Here is a 22,183-nt window from a genome sequence, read left to right as displayed (position 1 = left end):
AGCAGGAAAAGCATTGAGGAAACCTGGGTATTGGTTGGAATGATGACTTAGCTGAAATCCAAGGTTGATCTCATTTCTAAAGCCATCTTTAAACGTTCTGTCTTGCAGTTCCTTTCCTGTCACCATCATCTAATCTCCAGGTACAGCAAAATCTAATTTTCCAAAAAAGAATTCATATGCAATCCACCTGTTTATCACTCATCTCTCTACCTCTCTATCTATCTGCTTATGTTCTCTTCACATTTTCCTTTCTTTGCCATAAAGAATGACACCAAGGAAGACTCTGACAGCCATAACCATAGCAACAACAGGAAGTAATATTTTCCATCATCTGTTTTGTGCTGGGTGCTGGCTCAGGACTTTGTGCATGTCAGTGTGAGGCAGGGGGGCAGAGCATAGAGCCTGGACTCTAGTCGCAGGGCATGGCTTCAAATGTCACTTCTGCCACCTGATAATGATGTGACTTTCAACAAGATTGTTTAAGTTTTCTGCATCTCAATTTCTTCACCTACCTTACAAGGTCATCATGGGCATTAAATGGTTTGATATCCATCAAGCTATTAAAACAAAGCCTGTGCATAAAAGTCACTATTAATCATCTCAGTGATCTTCATTAAAAAAATATTTTATTGAAGTGTAGTTGTTAATTTACAATGTTGTGTTAATTTCTGCTGTATAACAAAGCAATTTAGTTATATATACCTATATATGTGTACACATTCTTCTTCATATTCTTTTCTATTATGGTTTATTATAGGGCATTGAATAGAATTCCCTGTGCTATACAGTAGGACCTTGTTGTTTATCCCTCCTATATATAATAATTTGGGCTTCTCAGGTGATGCTAGTGGTAAAGAACCTGCCTGCCAATTCGGGAGATGCAGTTCAGTCCCTGAATCAGGAAGATCCCCTGGAGGAGGGCATGGTAACCCACTCTAGTATTCTCACCTGGGGAATTCCCCAGACATAGGAGCCTGGTAGACTACAGTCCATGGGGTCGCAAAGAGCTGGACTTGACTGAAGCGACTTAACATGTTGCATATATAATAATTTGGCTTCCCGGGTGGCTCAGTGGTAGAGAATCTGCCTGCCAAGCAGGAGACACTCAGGAGATGTGTCCACTCAGTCCATGGAGTCCCAATGAGTCAGACGCAGCTTAGTGTAAACAACAAACAGCAACATATAATAATTTGCATCTGCTGGTCCCAGTCCTTCCCCCAACACTCCTCTCCTTTGACCACAAGTCTGTTCGCTATGTCTGTGAGTCTGTTTCTATTTCATAGATAAGGTCATTTGTGTCTCAGTGACCTTCATTTGACAGGGGTGATAATTTTCTCATTTAACTAACTGGGAAACCAGGCTCAGAGACATAAAGTAACTCACCTGAATCACCCAGGGCTTAACAGGGGGAGGGAGAAGCTGAGACTGGAAGCTAAACTGGTGTGACTCCCAAGCTCATGATGTTTTCAGACATAATGAAACATCATCTCCTGAGAAACGGGCAAGTGGAGAGAGGAACCCTCCCTTCTCTTTTTCGTCTCTTCCTAAGCTGTCCTGTTGGGGTCTGGCCAACGAGGGGAGGTGGGAATGGGGAGTGGGCAGCAGGCAGTGATATGGAAACGCCAGGATGAAAAGATGAACCTCTGTCTACATCTGTGCTTCCTTTGAGGAGCAGCTCAAGGCTGGAGAGAGAGGGCCCAGTGTGACTTCTAAACCAAGAGATCTTTAAGAGGAAAAGGTCAAGGACAAGGATGCAGACTGCTGACCTTGAATCTGATCACAATCTATTTGAGTTTATACCAAACTAAAAAACTTAGTGAGTGTGAGAGTGAGTGAATGTGAGTGAGTCAGTGAAAGTTGCTCAGTCGTGTCTGACTCTTTGCAACCTCATGGACTGTAGCCCACCAGGCTCCTCTGTCCATGGGATTTCTCAGGCAAGCATGCCAGAATGGGTTGCCGTTCCTTCTTCAAAGGATCTTCCCAACCCAGGGATTGAACCTGCGTCTCCTGCTTTACAGGCGGTTCTTTCCTATCTGAGCCACCAGGCTTAAGGTTTATCATAACTTTACCCAGCGTTTCACTCACACACAGTGATGACTTATTTAACCTGCCATTACAATTTTGACAGTGAGGACTCCCAGGAGGTCTTTTGCCTAAATATCCATTGTCCAGGCCCTCGAATCCACTGGATATAAATATGATTTATAGTCCCTGCATGGAATCTTGCTACAGTAAAATGCCATGGAAATTGGCTCCTATGAGGAAAATTTCAGTGTCACTAATACTCAGTTGGTTTTCATGGGTCTATTATGCTTATTATGCTTACACCAGCCAACTTGAAGACACTGGATTTATACTGTAAAAAACGGCCATGGCCATTTCATTTTCCTTCCTTCTGAATTACCTTCCATGTTAATGAGTCCTCTTTCTCATTCAGGAGAACATTTTCTGCATCAAATCTTATCCTAATTTCATCCTGACACCTTACTTGCCATTTGGTGAGAACTTGATTAATTTTTATATGAAATAAATAAGGAAAAAGACACTCATGTTATTTTCTCTCTTTTATCATCAGTAGCTGATCAAAGTATTTATCTGTTCTTGGATAATTTCAGCTGCGCCATTTCTTTTAGAAAGATGTTATCATAGACAAGCCCATTCATACATTTTAATGGCTTATATTTATGAAGTGCTTCCTCTGTGCTGGTCATTGTTCTAACTCCCATGTGAAGTCACTCATTTTTAAGAGGGCTATCGGTTGTACAGGGTGTATGTGTAGCAAAACTGGCCTGAGCAAATACCTCCCCCTCTAAAGTACAGTGACAAGATGACATTTCTGTGACCTGAACAAAGGAATGTTCCCTAGGAATTGTGTGTGTATGCTCAGTCGCGCCCACCTCTTTGCAACCCCATGAACTATAGCCTGCCAGGCTCCTTTGTCCATAGAATTTTCCAGGCAAGAATACTGGAGTGGGTTGCCATTTTCTACTCCATGGAATTGTCCTAACCCAGGTGTCAAACCCTAGTCTCTTGTGTCTCCTGTACTGGCAGGCAGATTTTTTACCACTGTGCCACCTGGGAATCCCAAATGAATGTTCCCTAGGAAAGCAGGTTTAAATCTTGCCAACTCTGCCAACTTTGTGAAGAAGTAGAGAATTTTAAGAATCTCAGTCCAGCCTGTGTAACTTAAAATGTCTTTGTTTCCTGGAGGCATTAGAGGATTTGTGGGGAAGGGTTGGAAAAATACGTGTATTTCACTGTCTAAATAATTGTAAGTGCCGTAGTGGGTGATGGGAATTTCACCAGTGGACCCAATCCTATATGCCAACTATACATTCTTAATATGCATTTTGTTCTTCTATGCCATTTGGGAAATTAACAGATGATCACTTCATTAATTGCATGCTATTTTAATTGGTTTAAAGGGACATTTTTCTTTCTTTTGTGGCTTTGGAACACCCTGACAACTCTTATTGCTGCTGCTTCTGAGCATTTATCCATGGTGATTAACATTAATACTATTAAAACAGAAAGTGCCTGTGAACCTGCGTTCCCAGGCAGTCAGAAAAGGTGAGCTGTGAGGACCGGCTCTCTTCTGAAGCCAGTTTCCCGGGAGACTGATGGTAAAGAATAAGAGAATTACTGCATATAGAAGCAACACACTGCCAGACTCCATGCATTTTCTATTTCTTACGTCTTTTAACCCTGAACGACTACCTGTGAGGACAGTCCCCGTGAGGTGATGGGGAGACTGAGTCCTGTACCCAGCTTGCCTAAGCTTGGGAGTGGTTTAACGGCAAAGAATATAGGGACATGGCCTCCCTCCTGTTCATTTCAGTCTTCATGTCCCTAGGCAAGCACTTGCAGTTTATCCAACAGGCAGCCACACATACCAGTGTATAAACGAATGAATGGTGGATGGATGGCGTGACTCCGCTAAGGTGAATGAGTTTCATATCCAGCTGTATTAAATGACCACAAGCTTGGTGGCTTAAAATAACACAAATGTATTGAGTTGGTCAAAATGTTTCCGTAGGCGATTACAGCAAACTCGAACAAACTTTTTGGCCAACCCAATATTATAATTCTGGAGGTCAAAGTCCAAAATGGGCCTCCCTCGGAAATATCAGGGGCTTCCCTGGTGGCCCAGATGGTAAAGAATCTGCCTGCAATGTAGGAGACCCAGGTTTGACCCCTGGGCCAAGAAGAACCCCTGGAGAAGGGAATGGCTACCCACTCCAGTATTCTTACCTGGACAATTCCATGGACAGAGGATCCTGGTGGGCTACAGTCCATGGGATCGCAAGGAGTCAGAAACAACTGAGCGACTTAATAAGTTCATTTTCCCTTTTCAGGAAATATCAAGGTGTCAGCTGTAGGAAGAATCCATTTCCTTGGCTTTTCCAGCTTCTTGGAGCTGCTCACATTCCTGCCTTGTGGCCCCTTTGTTCATCTTCAAAGCTGACTATCTCATCACTTCTGCCTCTGCTTCTTTCATCACATCTCCCTCTGATTCCCACTCCTCCTCTGCCTCCCTCTTCCACTTTTAAAGACCTTGTTATCAATTTCTGTTGTAAGGTGGGCTGATTAAACAGCCTGAATTCCAATCTGCAACCTTTACCATATCACCTAACAGATTCATAGCTTCTGGGAATTAGGACGTGAACATCTCTGGGGGTGACATTGTTTTGTCTATCACACAAAGCTTCGTTAAAGGTGTGAAATCGATCTTGTCTGTCTCGTAGAGAAGTCATTTTTTTCTGAACCTGTGAACCACGGTTTGTTTGGTTCCTTGGATATTTAACCATGCACACATCACCTGGAGGCATCTCTTTGCTTCTTCCTTGCTTTGTAACCTGCAAAGCACTCTCTGCCCGTGCCATGTTCAGTAAATACCTGTTGAGGAAATGAAGGAATGAAATGGACGAGCTTTGGTTTAAAATTAGGTTGATTTGGTCTAAAGGACGTAGGAACCATTTTGATCTAAAACGGTAAAATGTGAGCATTGGAAAGAGTGGCTGGATTCTTAAGACTTCCATAGGCCACACTCCACCCCTTCTGTGTAACTCAAGACAGAGCATAGCATTCATGTCCTCTGAGTGCAGCGTTAGACATTCTTCTGTGGGCGCCCTTGTCTCAGGTCACACTGCAGCCTATACCTATCTTTGAGGTGTTTTCTCCCCAAGTCACACATTACTGGTGCAAGGAGATTCAGTCCACATCAGGCAAGTGTGGGAGCCTTCTTAACTTAAATGCTTCATACCCCACAGTTGCCAGCATCTTCTGTAGGAACTCACGGGCTTAGCTTCCAGCGTTCCGCAAGCATAGGTCCAAGAATGACCTTATTCAGGGAAGTTCAGAGGATGCTTCCCTATTCAGAATGTATGGTTCATTTACAAGTCCTTCCATCCAGATGTAATTTATCAATCAGGCATCATTTTTATAATAAGCCATATCATCGCCTAGTATTACATTTAATGTTCTTGGCCTTCTGAGGTTTTCAGGTAAAAGTTAGCCAAAGCTCAGGTTCTCAGGGAGTTGGGAAAAATTTTATTAATCTTTTGCTCTCATACCAAAACAAACAAGCAAATAAACCAATATATAGACTCCCAACTCATTTGTCACCATTGGAGGTTGCTATGACACCAACTCTTTAATTAGCAAAGACTCAAACATCTATCCTAATTATGAGCTTTATGTCAGAGTAACTGCATTGTTGAGGAAAGAAAGTCCTTCTTTTTGAAGAGTTACAGCTTAAAAAATATAGAAGAAATGATAGAATTAGAAACTGTGATTTTTTTTTCCCAATCCCTAATGATATCATGGATCTGGCTAACAATTACAAGGCATACTGAAACCATTAGGTGAAAGGTTAATAGGGAATTTCCTGGTATAGGGATCTTGCTGGCACCACTCAAACCTTTGATCCATCTTTGTGTTTTGTAGAGTCATACACCCATAGTATGACTCTACAGGAAACACATGTACCACCACTAACGGTACGTTTTCAAAAACAAATTGAATCTGACTCCAATCAAGACCTTAGATCTAACTGGTAGTTTGTGGAAAAACAGAGGACAGAAAAACCATGACACCCTTGGAAGTAATCAGCCAATTCCAGAATGTTGGCGATTCTGCAGGATAAATAGCCTGGTTTTCCCAACAAATCAGTGGCATGCAAAGGAAAATGGAAGGGTAGAATGATATAGTCTAAAGAGGACTTAGTCAACATTGTTGGATTTTGTTTGGTTCTTGAATTAGACTTTCCACTATAATTTTTTGGGACACTTGAGGTAGTTAAAATAGTGACTAATACTAATTATTGGAATTATTGTTAACATTTCAAATATGATAGGGTTAAATGATATTTAATATGATAATGACATTAAGATTTGGTAAAACTGATAAACATAAACATATATACATATATAGAAATACATATGCATTTATGTGTGTATATATACATATACATTCACTTTTGTGTATGTGTATTTATATTGTGTGTGTGTGTGCTTAGTCATTTCTGACTCTTTGCAACCCCATGGACTGTAGCCCGCCAGGCTCCTCTGTCCATAGAACTTTCCAGGCAAGAATACTGAAGTGGGTTGCCATTTCCTGTTCCACAGCCTCTTCCAGACCCAAGGACTAAACCCGTGTCTCCTATGTCTTCTACATTGGCAGGCGAATTCTTTACCATTGTGCCAAATGGGAAGCCTGTATGCTATGCTAAGTCACTTCAGTCGTGTCCGACTCTGTGCGACCCCATGGACGGCAGCCCACCAGGCTTCCCCGTCCCTGGGATTCTCCAGGCAAGAACACTGGAGTGGGCTGCCATTTCCTTCTCCAATGCATGAAAGTGAAAAGTGAAAGTGAAGTCGGTCAATCGTGTCCGACTCTTAGCGACCCCATGGACTGCAGCCTAACAGGCTTCTCCGTCCATGGGATTTTCCAAGCAAGAGTACTGGAGTGGGGTGCCATTGCCTTCTCCGGGGAAGCCTATATACATGTATATAAACATTATGTGTATATATATATATATATATATATTCCTGATAGTTAACAATACATACTGAGAAAATTCGAAGTAAAATGAAATATCCTGGTTTGCTTTAAAATGCTCAGACTTTGAATAGAGTAGCTAAAACATGATTGGTAAATACTGACAGTTTTCAAAGTTGAATAATGATTACATTGGGAGTCCTACTATTCTACTTTTAAATGCTTAAAAATATCCATAGTAAAGTGTTCTTCAGTTCAGTTCAGTTCAGTCACTCAGTCGTGTCTGACTCTTTGCAACCCCATGAATCGCAGCACTCCAGGCCTTTCTGTCCATCACCAACTCCTGGAGTTCACTCAGGCTCACGTCCATTGAGTCAGTGATGCCATCCAGCCATCTCATCCTCTGTTGTCCCCTTCTCCTCCTGTCCCCAATCCCTCCCAGCATCAGAGTCTTTTCCAATGAGTCAACTCTTCACATGAGGTGGCCAAAGTACTGGAGGTTCAGCTTTAGCATCATTCCTTCCAAAGAAATCCCAGGGCTGATCTCCTTCAGAATGGACTGGTTGGATCTCCTTGCAGTCCAAGGGACTCTCAAGCGTCTTCTCCAACACCACAGTTCAAAAGCATCAATTCTTCAGTGCTCAGCCTTCTTCACAGTCCAACTCTCACATCCATACATGGCCACAGGAAAAACCATAGCCTTGACTAGACAGACCTTTGTTGGCAAAGTAATGTCTCTGCTTTTGAATACGCTATCTAGGTTGGTCATAACTTTCCTTCCAAGGAGTAAGCGTCTTTTAATTTCATGGCTGCAGTCACCATCTGTAGTGATTTTGGAGCCCCAAAAAATAAAGTCTGACACTGTTTCCACTGTTTCCCCATCTATTTTCCATGAAGTGATGGGACCGGATGCCATGATCTTCGTTTTCTGAATGTTGACTCTTATATTTTACAGTCAGATGCCATTTTCTATCAAATTGGTAAAAATGTTTAAGGAGAGGGACAGGTGAAATAATGACCCTCTGCGTTGATGGGGAGCTTTTCTGGAAAGTGGTTTTAGCATGATGTCCTAGGAGACTTAAAAATGTTGGTCACATCTGACCCACATTTGATACTCTTTGTGAAAATAATACTGAAGAGATCATCGTGAATACCAAAAACTCTTTACAAAGGATGTGTACTTCAGATTATTTTAGATTTTGAATTTTTTGAGTAACCCAAATGTGCACCACTAGAAGAACGATTCATTGAATCATGGTACACCACGTCATGAGATATTTTTCAACCATTATGAAAGAAGGTTTTGCAGCTTTTAAATACCATTTGAAGATGCCTGCTATAGTAGTAGCTGAAAAAAGGACGAACTTGTACTTGGATCCATGTAACTAAAACGTGTGCAGAGAAAAAAACTGGAAGCAAATACAACAAAATGCTTTCGTTGGTTCTGATTGGGTGGTGGACCTACAGTCAATGAAGTCTTTTTTTGTGTTTGTATTATTTTCCAGATTTTTCTGTAGTGAACATAAATTAATTTTGTCCTTTGTATCTTTTAATAGTTTTATAGAGGTATAGCTGAGATGCCATAAAATTCAGCCACATTGAAGACAGGCTGATGTGTGTGTGTATCTTTAGTTGCCACAATCAAGTTTCAGAATCTGAGACCCTGTGAAGTATCTCACAATATTTCCTGAGTAAACTTCATTTTTAGAGCAGTTTTAGATTTACATAAAAACCGAGAAAATAGTACAGAGAGTTTGTACATACCCTGTACTCAGATTCCCCTGTTATTAAAATCGTCCATTCCTACGGCACATTTGTTAAAAATAATGAACCAATACTGTTACTTTATTATTAATTAAGCTCTGTTTAGATTTCCCTAGTTTTTCATGTCCTTTTTATGTTTCAGGATTCCGTACAGGATACCACATTACATTTAGTTGGCACACCTATAAATTAATTTTTAATTGGAAAAAAGTAAACTTTAATTTTTAAATCCTCCAAATATTTAACCATTTTCTCGTAGTCTTGTTGATGTTGTTGATTTATGGCTTGTTGAGAAAGACCATGTCTTACATTAGTTATATTCCATGTCATTTCCAACATGGTTGGAATTTTATTAAATAAGATTCTGCTACTTTATTCACTGTCGTTTTGTAACTGGTTGGAGTAGAAGAGGAGAAAAGGAGAGAAAAGGAAAAAAGAAAGACCTTGCCCACACATAATTGGAAAACCTCAGCGCTCTGAGGGACCTTTGGTTTCTGTTGCAATTTGATGTAATGGAATTCTCTTGACCTCTGTGTTTCCCAGGTTGGAAATTGCAACCCTGAATCGGGCAGACTCAGATCTGGAAGCTTGTCGAACTCAAATCAGCAAAGATATCATTGCTCTTCTGCTGAAAAATCTGACCAGCAGTGGCCAGCTCTCCCCTCAGGTGGAGAGGAGGATGGGTGTTGTGTTCAAAAAGCAGTTTCTGTTGCTGGAGAAAGAAATTCAGGAGGAGTATGATCGGAAGATGGTGGCTCTGACGGCCGAGTGTGACCTGGAAACAAGAAAGAAGACAGAAAGCCAGTACCAGAGGGAGATGGCAGCCATGGAGGAAGCAGAAGAGGTGCTGAAACGTGTTAGTGAGAGGGTAAGGCAGCTTTGAAAGGGAGGCTTTCTTTTGCCTCCCTCCTTCCTCTTAGGGATTCATTGTTTACCCATCCATCCCTTTTATCCATCCATCCATCCATCCATCCATTCTCCCCACCTGCCACCCTTCCATCTATCCCATCTACTCATTCATCCATCCATTTATTCACTCACGGCTCATCCATGCTTCTGTCCATTCAACTCCCAACCTGTCCATCCATCCACCTACTACCGTTCTATCTACTTGTCCATCTACACATCCATCCATTTATCCATCCATCCATCCGTCCAACCACCCAGAATTCATTTAGAAAGCATTTACTGGTCACTGCTGTCTAGGCAGTGAAGGTGCGGAGAACATTGAGACATGGTTCTTGCATTTGAGAAGTTCATAGTCTAATGAAGGATCCTCACATATAACAAGTATGACTTCATTCAGCTGTGTTATAACGTTCAAGTGCTGTGGAAGGCCATGGGGCAAGTAGAAAGGCTTCATTCTGGGGAAGCACAGCTCAGGGGGCTGTGAAGTCAGTGCACGTGTGTCTGTCTGGACTGCACCATACTAGATCATGGTTCTCTCTCCAGTACAGGGTCTGAACCAGACAAGTCTGGACTCCCCTCTCCTCCTGAAGGCCCTGATTAGCTTCTGTAAGTCTGTGAATCAAGGCCGAGGGCACCGACCTCTCCGAGTAGCTGGGAAAAGTAATGCAGGAAAGGAGTCCTCGGGCCTGGGCTACAGAAGGCTCTCCTGCACAGTGCAGGGTCTGGGAGTTCTGATCCGTCAGCCTTCCCAGGGCCGGCCTCTGTTGATCAGAGACCAGCTCTCATTTTTTTAGAGAGTGTCAGTTGCTATCTTGAAAGGAATCATGCCCCAATGTTTTTATCCCAAGTGTACCAAATCCAGCCTGATTTCTTCCTTCCTTCATGAAAGAGATGGCTGGTTGGCTCTGGTGACTTGAGCCCACATATCCTGATCCATCGGGCAGGAGAGGGGAGTCTAACATCTACTTAGGAACAAGCTTCTCGACTCCTAACGTCCATTCCCCAGACTGGTGGCTGTGCACAGAATTCCCCAGGAATGAGGAGAGCTCTTGGGGTGATGCCTCCTGGCTCTCACATGGTCACCTGTGGTCAGACCGTGGACCGGGCAGTAAAGAAGAGAGGAGTGATTTACGCTATCTCACTCCCACCCACTCCCCTGCAACTGGGGTCCCTTCACCTAAACACCCATCTCATTTTAGGGATGAGAAAATAAGTGTGACTTATCTTCTGTTTGGCTCCTGTATGAATTTCCTGCAGCTGCTGTAACAAATAACCACAGACGTAGTAGCTTAGAACAGTTCACAGAAATTCATTCTCTCACAGTTCTGGAGGCCAGAAGTCCAAAATCATGGTGTCAGCTGGACGTACCCGCTCTGAAATCTCTTGGGGAGAAATCCCCCCACCCCCGCCTCTTCCAGCTTCTGGTGGCTCCAGGCATTCCTTGGCTTGTGGCCACAGCCCTCCAATCTTAAGGTCTGTCTTCACATGCCCCTTGACGCTGTCACCTTCTCTTCTATCTCTCATAAGGACACTCATCTTTTGATATAGGACTCACCCAAATAATCTAGGATGACCTCATGAGATCTTTAAGTACATCTGCAAAGACCCTGCTTTCAAGGAAGATCACATTCATCAGGTGCTGGAGTTAGAAGGTGGATGTATCTTTCTAAGGAGGGGGCACTGTTTCGCTCACCGTGGCTCCCCTAGCTGACCGCACTCTCTGATCTCCACCCATGACTTTACAGGTCAGGACCGTGTTTCCTTGAGCTCAGCACGTAAAAAGAATGCATTATATACAGTTAGTGATTCAGTCCCAAACAGCCTCATTCTCTCTCTCTTATTTCCTAAATTTGTTCTAATTTTTTTTCTGATAAAAATAATATGCATTCAATAAAGAAGGCTTGAGAAGGACTGGAAAGCAGAGATCAGCAAGCTGGGACCCAAGAGTCCAATCCTGCCTGGCCTTTTTCTGTCTGACCCTTGAGAACGGTTTCTTCATTTTTAAAGAATTACAAAAAATAAAAATGAAACAAACAAAAAAAGAATATGTGGCAGAGACCCGATGTGTCCTGCAAAGCCTAAAATATTTATCTTGTTCTTTACTGAATGTTTGCCAACTCCAGCTCCACAGCATAAAAAGAAGTCCTCCCCTCCAAAAAAAATTGAAACCCATCTGACCACTCAACAGCAGACCAACATTCGTTCAGCTTGTTTGTTGAGTTCTACTCTGTCTCAGCCTGGAGATATAGCTATACTAAAGGGCCCCCACTCCTGTCCTAGGATTTCAGCATAAGCCCTTTGCTTTAAATATATTTTCTTACAGAGTGAAGTTTATGCAGTTCACTAACAGTATATCATGCTTGTTTCCACTCACCATCACAGTACAGTTTCTGATTTCATGAAATGCTCTCACGCTTAGTTAGCATTCACTGTGGGCCAAGAATTGGTCTAAGCTCATCACCTGGACCTTCTCTTCAAATATTCACACTCACTCAGGGAGGTGGAAATTGATAGGATCCCATGTTTATAGGTAAGGGATCAGATGCAACAAGGACATGTGGGTGGACCAAGATTCACGCAGGCAGCTCATCCCGGCGACTGCACCTCACAGACGCCCGGGGCGATGCAGTTTTAAGTGTTGGCTCATTATTTACACTGGCTGTGTCTTCCTGCTTCATCCATGCAGGGGCCAATGGGAGGGGACTATCCCTCTGGATCCCCCAGGCCACCTTGTGCAGAGACCAGTCTCTTTATTTAAGCCAATCTGCTTCCAAAAATACCATATGAACGGCAAAAGGTAATAGAGCTATTTCCCTTCCAGTCTGTTCAAACCATTCCATCTTAGAAAACTATTGACGACCTTGTACTTATCTGTTCATGTATTATAGTCACCTTTAAATAAAAATGCATGAAAATATATCAGTCATATTATTCCTTCAAAAATTTGCTTTAAAAAAAAACGAAATGGGCAGTATCAGTTTTCTTGAGTAAAGTTTAGGAATTCCATTAATTAGTATAGCAGTGAATTCTGTTCACATTGAAAGACCTATGTAATCCCAAACAGTTTTCAAAGCAGTTCTCCAGGGAGAGGCTCTTGGGAGGTCAGTGCTGACCATGGACTCTGAGCGCGGGTGGCTTAGGTTTAGATCTCACTCTGTTCCTCCAGGGGCATTGTTCGGGCTCCCTGGGTCTTGGTTTCCCTATCCTTAAACTGGGGATAATGACACCTGTCATATAGAACAGTTAATATTAATACTTGTGTAGGACTTAGACCAGAACTTGGCACTGTCGGCCCTGTTCTATACGGTGTTTATCATGATTCATCATTTCATGTAACTTTAAAGAAGCCCATGGCATAAAACAGTCAGCCTGTGAAATCTTTTCAGTTTGAGCTGGGGAAACGGAAGCCCAGAGGGGAAGTGACTTGCCCAGCTTCCTGCAAGCAGCCACTGGCCATTCAGGGTATGTGCTGTGTACCAGGACTTTCTTCCAGATCTGCCGGCTTCCCAGCTGCTTGGAGAAGAGGCAGCGCCAGCACCACCTGCCCTGGGCTCCCTGAGGTCTTCTAACTCCTCTATATGTGTGCTTAAGGAAGAACTGCCTTACGTGCAAGAACTCTTACACTGTAACCACCCCTGGTGGATTTACTTCTATAAAACATTTTTACAATTTGCCCAGCCTTTTAAATTGAGTACAGGGAGTGTCATTTAGTACAGTCATAATTTCTGGATACAATTTCACATTTTTGATGGTGTAGTTCAATTCAGTTCAGTCACTCAGTCATGTCCGACTCTTTGTGACCCCATGGACCACAGCACACCAGGCTTCCTCCCCTGTCCATCACCAACTCCCAGAGCTTGCTCAAACTCATATCCATCAAGTCGATGGTGCCATCCAACCATCTCATCCTCTGTTATCCCCTTCTCCTCCTGCCTTCAATCTTTCCCAGCATCAGGTTCTTTTCCAATGAGTCAGTTCTTTGAATCAGGTGGCCAAAGTATTGGAGCTTCAGCTTTAGCATCAGTCCTTCCAATGAATATTCAGGACTGATTTCCTTTAGGGTAGACTGGTTGGATCTCCTTGCAGTCTAAGAGACTCTCAGGAGTCTTCTCCAACACCACGGTTCAAAACCATCAATTCTTTGGCCCTCAGCTTTCTTTATGGTCCAACTCTCACATCCATACATGACTACTGGAAAAACCATAGCTTTGACTAGACAGATCTTTGTCAGTAAAGTCAAGTCTCTGCTTTTTAATGTACTGTATAGGTTGGTCATAGCTTTTCTCCCAAGAAGCAAGCATCTTTTAATTTCATGGCTGCAGTCACCATCTGCAGTGATTTTGGAGCCCAAGAAAATAAAGTCTGTCACTGTTTTCATTGTATCCCCATCTTGATGGTGTAGAGTCAGTGTAAATAGCAGTTGCCAAAATAGCCTGGCACAGGCCTGTGATTCTTGAGCCAGGATTGAAGTGCCCTGTCCTGGTCCATGTCCTCCAATCCCTCCATGCAGGTTGCTTTTTCAGGCATTTGAAGCCAAAGGATAAACATGCCTCATTTATCTGAAAAGTCTATTTTAGTGAAAAGTTCAGTAGGGAGTTGTGGTGAATGACCATTATGTTAATGTGTTGCCAGTTTTTAAAATATAAAAATTTGGATAAAAACCCAGACTTTCAGCTTCTCTTTAAAAAAAAAATGGGAAGATGTGGCCACACCAAGTGCATAGTCCTGCAGAGCCTCCCTTGGTGGGTTGACAGTGGCTGGCCCTGTTGGCAGGCCTTTCTGTCTCCACCTTGCCCCACTCCCCACCACTCTAGTGTGTCCCATGCCAGGCCACTTCACATGACCTCTGCTGGTTGGCAGCCCTGGGAAGGGGTGTCCTTTGCTTTAGACTTTAGTCTCATCTGTGCCACAGGAGAACTGAACTGGAGCAGGGGGTGAATGCATTTCTGTGGATTGTGGGAGTGACAGTCCCATCATCTTCAAAGTTTATGTCCCCTGAAAAGGAGGGGATTCATGTGATGTCTATACCAGGGGCCAGGGATCTTGGGGTCTTCTTAGAATTCTGCCCCTGCAGGTGGGATTACTAACATGCCCTCCTGCAGCATGAGTCTCTGAGATGATGGGAGTGCAGATGCATCAGGAACTCAGTGAAAGTGTGTGCCCTGCCTTCTCTCTGGACCGTAGAAAGTGCAGGCATCCCAGAAGCCGCTTCTTACCTCCTCTTTGCCTCCCTTTTACACAAATGATCTCAGCTTGGGCCTGATCACTGGTATTTTTCTCTTCAACTAAGTGAAGAATGAAAGATGATGGAAATAAGCTTGAGAGGCCTAACAGCACAGTCCATGATGTTTCCATTTTGCGGGCTATTTTCAGGCAGTTTGATTTGACGATTTCCACCCTTACAAATTTTCTTCTTTGAGATGGTTCTGTGTATGTGTGTATACATGTCTGTGTTCCATGTGTGTGTGCACACATGTGCTTGCATGTGCATGTGTGTGTGTGTAAGTGTATTGCTCTGTGTGCATATGTGTGTACCTGTATCTTTGTGCATGTATGTGCACTGTTTGTTGCTGTGTGCATTTATATGCACTGTGTGTGTGCATGTGTATGTTTGCTGGTACATGCATGTGTGCTGTGTGTATGTGTGTGTACATGTGCATGCATGTGTGTGCTTCTTTGTGTATATGTATGTGCATTATTGCTATGTGCATTTATGTGCACTGTGCATGTGTGTGTTGATGGTGCACATGCGTGTCCTGTGTGTACATGTGTATTGTGTGTGTGTGCCAGTATGTGTGTGCATGTCTATGCATTATTTCTGGGTGTGTTTATGTGCGCTATGCATGTGTATATGTGTGCATATATATATATATATATGTCACTGGCGGGTGCATTTATGTGCATTGTGCATGTGTGTTGGGACATGTATGTGTGCTGTGTGTACACATTTGCACACACATATACGTGTGTGTGCTTGCATGTTGCATGCATGTGCCTGTACACACCCGGCTGGTGTGTCGCCCCCCATGCACTCCCTCTTTTCTCCGCAGTCCGCCGTCGAGTGCAGCAGCCTCCTGAGGACCCTGCACAGCCTGGAGCAGGAACACCTGAGGAGGTCGCTCGCTCTACAGCAGGAGGAGGACCTTGCCAAGGCCCACAGGCAGCTGGCCATTTTCCAGAGGAACGAACTGCACAATATCTTTTTTACCCAGATAAAAAGTGCTATTTTCAAAGGCGAGCTGAAGCCAGAGGCAGCAAAAATGCTGCTGCAAGATTACTCTAAAATACAGGTAATGCCTCAAATGAGGCTCCCTCTGATGGAGGAGTCATTTTCCTGAACTGTTTCACTAAATGTCTCCTCTCCCCGAGTTAAGTCCTGTCTGTTCTTTTGTGCTGGGTTCCAGTGAACTAACCTCATCTTCCTTCCACCTCTTGATGTAGAGGGTGACTTTCCAGTAAGCAAGGCAAATAAATGGTGGCTTGAAGCACAGGCCCTGGACTCAGGCTCACCTGGACCTGAATTCTAGTTCCACCACCTGTCAACTCTGTCAACTAAAGCAAATTGCCAGTGTCTCTGAGTCTCAGTTGCCTTATCTGTAAAATGGAAGTAATAGAGTCCCCATACTAAAAGTGGCATGATGCAGATTTAATCAAATTCACAGAAAGCCAGTGCTTGGCATAATATAGGTTTAATATATATAGCAGTTAAAAATAGAAATATATAAGTGCATATATGTACGTGTGTTTGTGCACATGTGTGGTGATGTGTGCCTAGGGCTTATGATCTCTGTCTTCATAGGCTTGGGTGAATTTGTGGGTGTTTGTGCATAGAAGCTTGAGTGTCATTAATCCAGAAAGAATGAATTCCTAGATGACTGTGCAAATACTGGATTGGCCAAAAAGTACATTTAGGTTTTTTGTAACATTTTAAGCCAAACAAATTTTTTGGCCAAACCTACCAGACCACCTGACCTGCCTCTTGAGAAACCTATATGCAGGTCAGGAAGCAACAGTTAGAACTGGACATGGAACAACAGACAGGTTCCAAATAGGAAAAGGAGTACGTCAAGGCTGTATACTGTCACCCTGCTTATTTAACTTCTATGCAGAGTACATCATGAGAAACGCTGGGCTGGAAGAAGCACAAGCTGGAATCAAGATTGCCGGGAGAAATATCAATAACCTCAGATATGCAGATGACATCACCCTTATGGCAGAAAGTGGAGAGGAACTAAAAAGCCTCTTGATGAAAGTGAAAGAGGAGAGTGAAAAAGTTGGCTTAAAGCTCAACATTCAGAAAACTAAGATTGTGGCATCCAGTCCCATCACTTCATGGCAAATAGATGGGGAAACAGTGGAAACAGTGTCAGACTTTATTTTTTGGGGTTCCAAAATCACTATAGATGGTGATTGCAGCCATGAAATTAAAAGACGCTTACTCCTTGGAAGGAAAGTTATGACCAACCTAGATATCATATTGAAAAGCAGAGACATTACATTGCCTACAAAGGTCTGTCTAGTCAAGGCTATGGTTTTTCCTGTGGTCATGTATGGATGTGAGAGTTGGACTGTGAAGAAAGCTGAGCACCGAAGAATTGATGCTTTTGAATTGTGGTGTTGGAGAAGACTCTTGAGAGTCCCTTGGACTGCAAGGAGATCCAACCTGTCCATTCTAAAGGAGATCAGCCCTGGGATTTCTTTGGAAGGAATGATGCTAAAGCTGAACCTCCAGTACTTTGGCCACCTCATGCGAAGAGTTGACTCATTGGAAAAGACTCTGATGCTGGGAGGGACTGGGGGCAGGAGGAGAAGGGGACAGCAGAGGATGAGATGGCTGGATGGCATCACTGACTCGATGGACATGAGTCTGAGTGAACTCTGGGAGATGGTGATGGACAGGGAGGCCTGGTGTGCTGCGATTCATGGGGTCGCAGAGTCGGACACGACTGAGCGGCTGAACTGAACTGATAGTTTATATGAGATTGTCAGTAGTTTTATGAGGCCTGCCTAAGGTCTTTAACCTGCACCTGTATGTGTGTGCTTAGTCGCTCAGTCGTGTCCAACTCTTTGTGACCCCATGGACTGCAGCCCGCCAGGCTCTCTGTCCATGGAGATTCGTCAGGCAAGAATACTGGAGTGGGTTGTCATGCCCTCCTCCAGGGGGATCTTCCCAACCCAGGGATGGAAGCCAGGTCTCCCGCACTGTAGGCAGATTCTTTACTGTCTGAGCCACCAGGGAAGCCCTGTATATGCAGAATGAAATCACTGGTGTGCAGTAACACACCGGAGTTCTGGTCCTGACTCAGGCCCTGTGAGTAAGGGTTGTGACAGAGCAGAGCCATCCCGGGAGGAGACCAGGTGGCCCTCGTGAGCCTTCTGGGAAGAGAGGACCCCTCTCTGAAGGTACTGGACATCTGAGCATGAAGAGAACTAGCCAGCCTCTCCTTTTTTCCTCTTGGTTTTTTCCCACTAAAAGTTTAGGAGAGTAAATAAACTCCCGGGTAGGTATTCAGACCCTGGAGCATCCCTTAGGGATGAACAGACTTTGCTGCCCGTTTACTTACTCCTCATGATGAGCTGTGTCTGACTCTCCATGTCGGAAAGTACATGTGTTATTGTTCGTAAGACGGGGGACCGAAAAGTAACAGCTGTGGTGATAGAGCCACGGCACAGACATGTTGGTATCTGAGCACCCCGACTCTGAGCTGCCCGACATCGGGGCTCAGAGCAGCCGACTCATGGGATCCAGCTCCGTGGAGGATGGAAGTATCATCTCAGTGTTCCTGTTGTGTTGACCTGCTGCCAGGAACTCTTAGGGAGAAGCTGGCCTTTGGACACATCCCACTGACCATTCCACTCTTCACTGTCTGGAGAGTGCAAATCCTCAGGTGTTGGACTTGGGAAGATTATAGCTTTTGTATGGAAAGGGGACTGTCCAGGGCCTCATATGTTTCTTTTTGAAGAAGACATTGAACCTCCAAGTAACCCATTGCGTGGACAGTATTTCACCAGGTGGAGAAGAGACAGCAGAGCCAGTCAGTGGGATAATACACTAAGGCTGATGTTTTAATTACTGCAGGTCTCATTTCTGCTGGTTTCATTATGGCTTGTCTAATTACTGTGCTACTGGTTGAAGTTGGATTTGTGAGACACCACTACAGAGCTAGAGCACAGGCCCTGGAATTAGATGGCTGAGGTTCAAAGCCCTGCTCAGTCGTTTCCCAGCTGTGTGATGTGGACTCAGTTTCCTGATCTGTGAAATGGGAATAATAGGATCCTCTCCCTGGATTAAGTTAGAAAAGATGAGAAACACTCTGGGTCCAGTGCCAGGCCCAGAAGAAGCACCCAGTGTGTGCTAGGCTATTATTACTCTCATGTGCTTGCTTGGGTTTATATGTGTTTTGTAAATTCTAAGAACTTCTTGCTACTCTGTGACCAGACTCATCTCATGTCCTCGCTGAATGTGGGGGTGCTTGGGTCAGAGCCAGTGGCGATTTATCCCAGAACTTCAGCATCTGACGTGATGCTGTGTTTGGTGAACTTCAGAGGTGTGTTTGGGGAACTTGAGAGGTATGACTGCATGTGGCTGAAGGATACCTGAGTAAAATGTACATTCCATTCCTAAGGCAGCAGAATTGTTTTGATAAGACTTTACCATCTGGGTCTTGAATGCACTTTTCAAAGCCCTTTTTTTAAAAAAAAATTTCTGTTTTAAATTTATTTTTAATTGGAGGATAGTTACTTTACAATGTTGTATTAGTTTCTGCTATTACAGCAATATGAATCAGCTATAAGTGTGTGTGTGTGTGTATATATATATATATATATATTCCCCTCCCTCTTGAGCCTCCTCCCCACCCCTCTAGGTCATCACAGAACACCAAGTTGAGCTCCCTGAGCTATACAGCAGTTTCCCTTTCCTATTAGTATGTACTTTTTTCTAAGCCTTTGTTCAGGGCTGGGACATTTAAGGTATTCATCTCGGGGCTTCTATTCCTGTGTATTTTCTTCAGAAAGGAAATGTAATATTTTAAATGACTAGAAAGAATTTTCTCTAAATTTTAATTAGGCATGTTTTCTCAATTTTTTTTTTAAACAGGAGAGTGTCGAAGAGTTAATGGACTTTTTCCAGGCTAGTAAGAGATATCATCTCAGTAAAAGATTCGGCCACAGAGAGTACCTGGTCCAGAATATCCAGTCGTCAGAGACCCGTGTGCAAGGCCTGCTGAGCACTGCGTCTGCTCAGCTGACCCTCCTCATCCAGAAACACGAGAGGTAAGACTCCTGAACCACCCCAGATAATGCAGATAAACAGCCTTCCTCCAACATTCCTTGTAGAGACCATCTGCTGCTGCTGCTGCTAAGTCGCTTCAGTTGTATCTGACCCTTTGCGACTGCCAGGCTCCTCTGTCCATAGGATTCTCCAGGCAAAAGTACTGGAGTGGTATGCCATGCCCTCCTCCAGGGGGTCTTCCCAACCTAGGGATGAAACCCACATCTCTTAATCTCCTGCATTGGCAGATGGGTTCCTAGCCACTAACACCTCCTGGGAAGCCCTAGAGACCATCTACTTCTGTTCATTCATTGAATGCACTGGCTACTTGACTTGTTTCTTAGGAGCTCTCTAGTTAGAAGAATCCTTTGCATGATAGAATTTTTTAAATATAGTCAGTAGTCGAGACGACTTTACAATGAGCCAACATGTTCCCATCATCAACTTCAGTAGGTACCAACTTGTGGCCAGTCTTGGTGTAGCTGTTCATCCTGACCCTGAGTCATTTTAAAGCAGATCCCCAGCATTTCACTGAGGCATCAGTGGTTAGGCTTAGAGGAACTGTGTGGTAAGGACAGCCTGCTTCTCCTTGAGTTCTAGCACACTGCTGGCTCTTGCATTCACCTTTGTTTTTTGGGTTTTGGGTTTTTTTAACTGAATTATAGTTGATGTACAGTGTTGAGTTAGTTTTAGGTGTACAGCACACGGATTCAGTTATACATATAAATGAGTGGATGTGCGTGTGTATATATATTCTTTTTCAGAATCTTTTTTATAAGTTATTACAACATATTGAATATAGTTCCCTGTGTTATACAGTAGGTCCTTGTTGGTTATTTATTTTATATATAGTGGTATGTATATGTTTATCCTAACTTCTTAATTTATCCCTCCTCTCCTCCCCACTTTGGTAATCATAATTTTATTTTCTATATCTGTGAGGCTTTTTCTTTTTGTAAATAAGTCCATTTGCATCTTTTTTTTAAGAGTCCACATGTAAGCATCGTCATATGGTATTCGTCTTTCTCTGACTTACTTCACTTACTATGCTAATCTCTAGCTGCATCCTTGTTTCTGCAAATGGCATTATCTGTATTATTTCCTTCTGTTTATGGGTGAGTGATATTCCATTGTATATATGTATGTATATACCACATCTTCTTTATCCATTCATCTGTCAATGGACATTTGGGTTGCTTCCATGTCTTGACCTTTGGAATTAAGTATATATGCACAGATGCTTATCTTGGATTCTGGGTACTTTTTCTCAGCAACATTGGGGTACCATGAGGCCAGGTAAATGGTGTTAATCACTGTAGGTTCTAGCCCCTTGACAACATTTTTTCTAAGCTAGTCTTTGAGACTCATGATTGTCAACAATGAAATTTATTCTTTGTAGGTTACAAGCTCTAAAATGAATAGGGCCATGATGATAAGGTTGGTTTTCTTAGGACAACCATGGTTTTATGATTGGTTCTACTATCTAGCTAATTGTATTAGGACTTTGCAGCTCCCTTGCCCTCTTTGGGCTTCCCTGGTGGCTCAGAGGATAAAGCATCTGCCTGCAATGCAGGAGACCTGGGTTCGATCCTTGGGTCAGGAAGATCCCCTGGAGAAGGAAATGACAACCCACTCCAGTACTCTTGCTTGGAAAATCCCATGGACAGAGAAGCCTGGTAGACAACAGTCCATGGGATCACAAAGAGTCGGACACAACTGAGCAACTTCACTTTCTTTCTTTCACTTTGTCCTCTTTAATGAGGATTCTGTAAAGTGCAAATTATATGAACACTTCCCACCTAAAGATGCTAATAAATTTGTCACTGCAGTTGACTTGACATTCCTGATTCATTTTCACTCTAGTGAAAGAAGCAGCTCTTTGCCATGAGCGGAAGCACCAGACAGCTGGTTGTACTGTTGGGAGCAGTTTCCAGGGAAGTATATTACCTCTGATTTTTAAATACTATTTTAATAGGCACAGACATATTTTTGAAATGTGTATCTACTGTTCATTCAGGAAGCTTCCATGGAGAATTTACTGTGTGCCAAGCAGGGGCCTCAACCAGGGATGCAACAGACTGGGAACAGTAGTGGTAATATTGACAGCATCTGGAAAAACAGATCCAGTAAGATATGTTTGAGGAATTGGCTCACATGACTTGGAGGCTGAGAAGTCCCAGGGTCTCCATCTGTAAGCTGGAGGCACAGGAAAGCCAGTGATGTAATTCAGCCAAAGGC

At 43.3% G+C, this 22,183-nt stretch overlaps 1 protein-coding gene across 5 annotated transcripts in view; it reads left to right on the top strand.

Moving 5' to 3' along the window:
• The window catches only part of EVC2 (EvC ciliary complex subunit 2), a 153,806-nt gene that overhangs the window by 67,559 nt on the left and 64,064 nt on the right, over positions 1–22,183 (top strand). For all 5 annotated transcript variants that reach the window (XM_044945651.2, XM_044945649.2, XM_006044374.4 and 2 more), the window contains 3 exons: positions 9,307–9,631; positions 15,723–15,962; positions 19,772–19,947. In XM_044945651.2, the coding sequence (XP_044801586.2) occupies positions 9,307–9,631; positions 15,723–15,962; positions 19,772–19,947 (741 nt within the window). The remainder of the gene's footprint in view (positions 1–9,306; positions 9,632–15,722; positions 15,963–19,771; positions 19,948–22,183) is intronic.

Source organism: Bubalus bubalis, chromosome 7, assembly GCF_019923935.1.
Source record: "Bubalus bubalis isolate 160015118507 breed Murrah chromosome 7, NDDB_SH_1, whole genome shotgun sequence".
In the NCBI taxonomy this organism is placed as follows: Eukaryota; Metazoa; Chordata; class Mammalia; order Artiodactyla; family Bovidae; genus Bubalus; species Bubalus bubalis.
The sequence above is the reverse complement of the archived record's forward strand: the minus strand, read 5'-3'. Positions and strand labels throughout refer to the sequence as shown.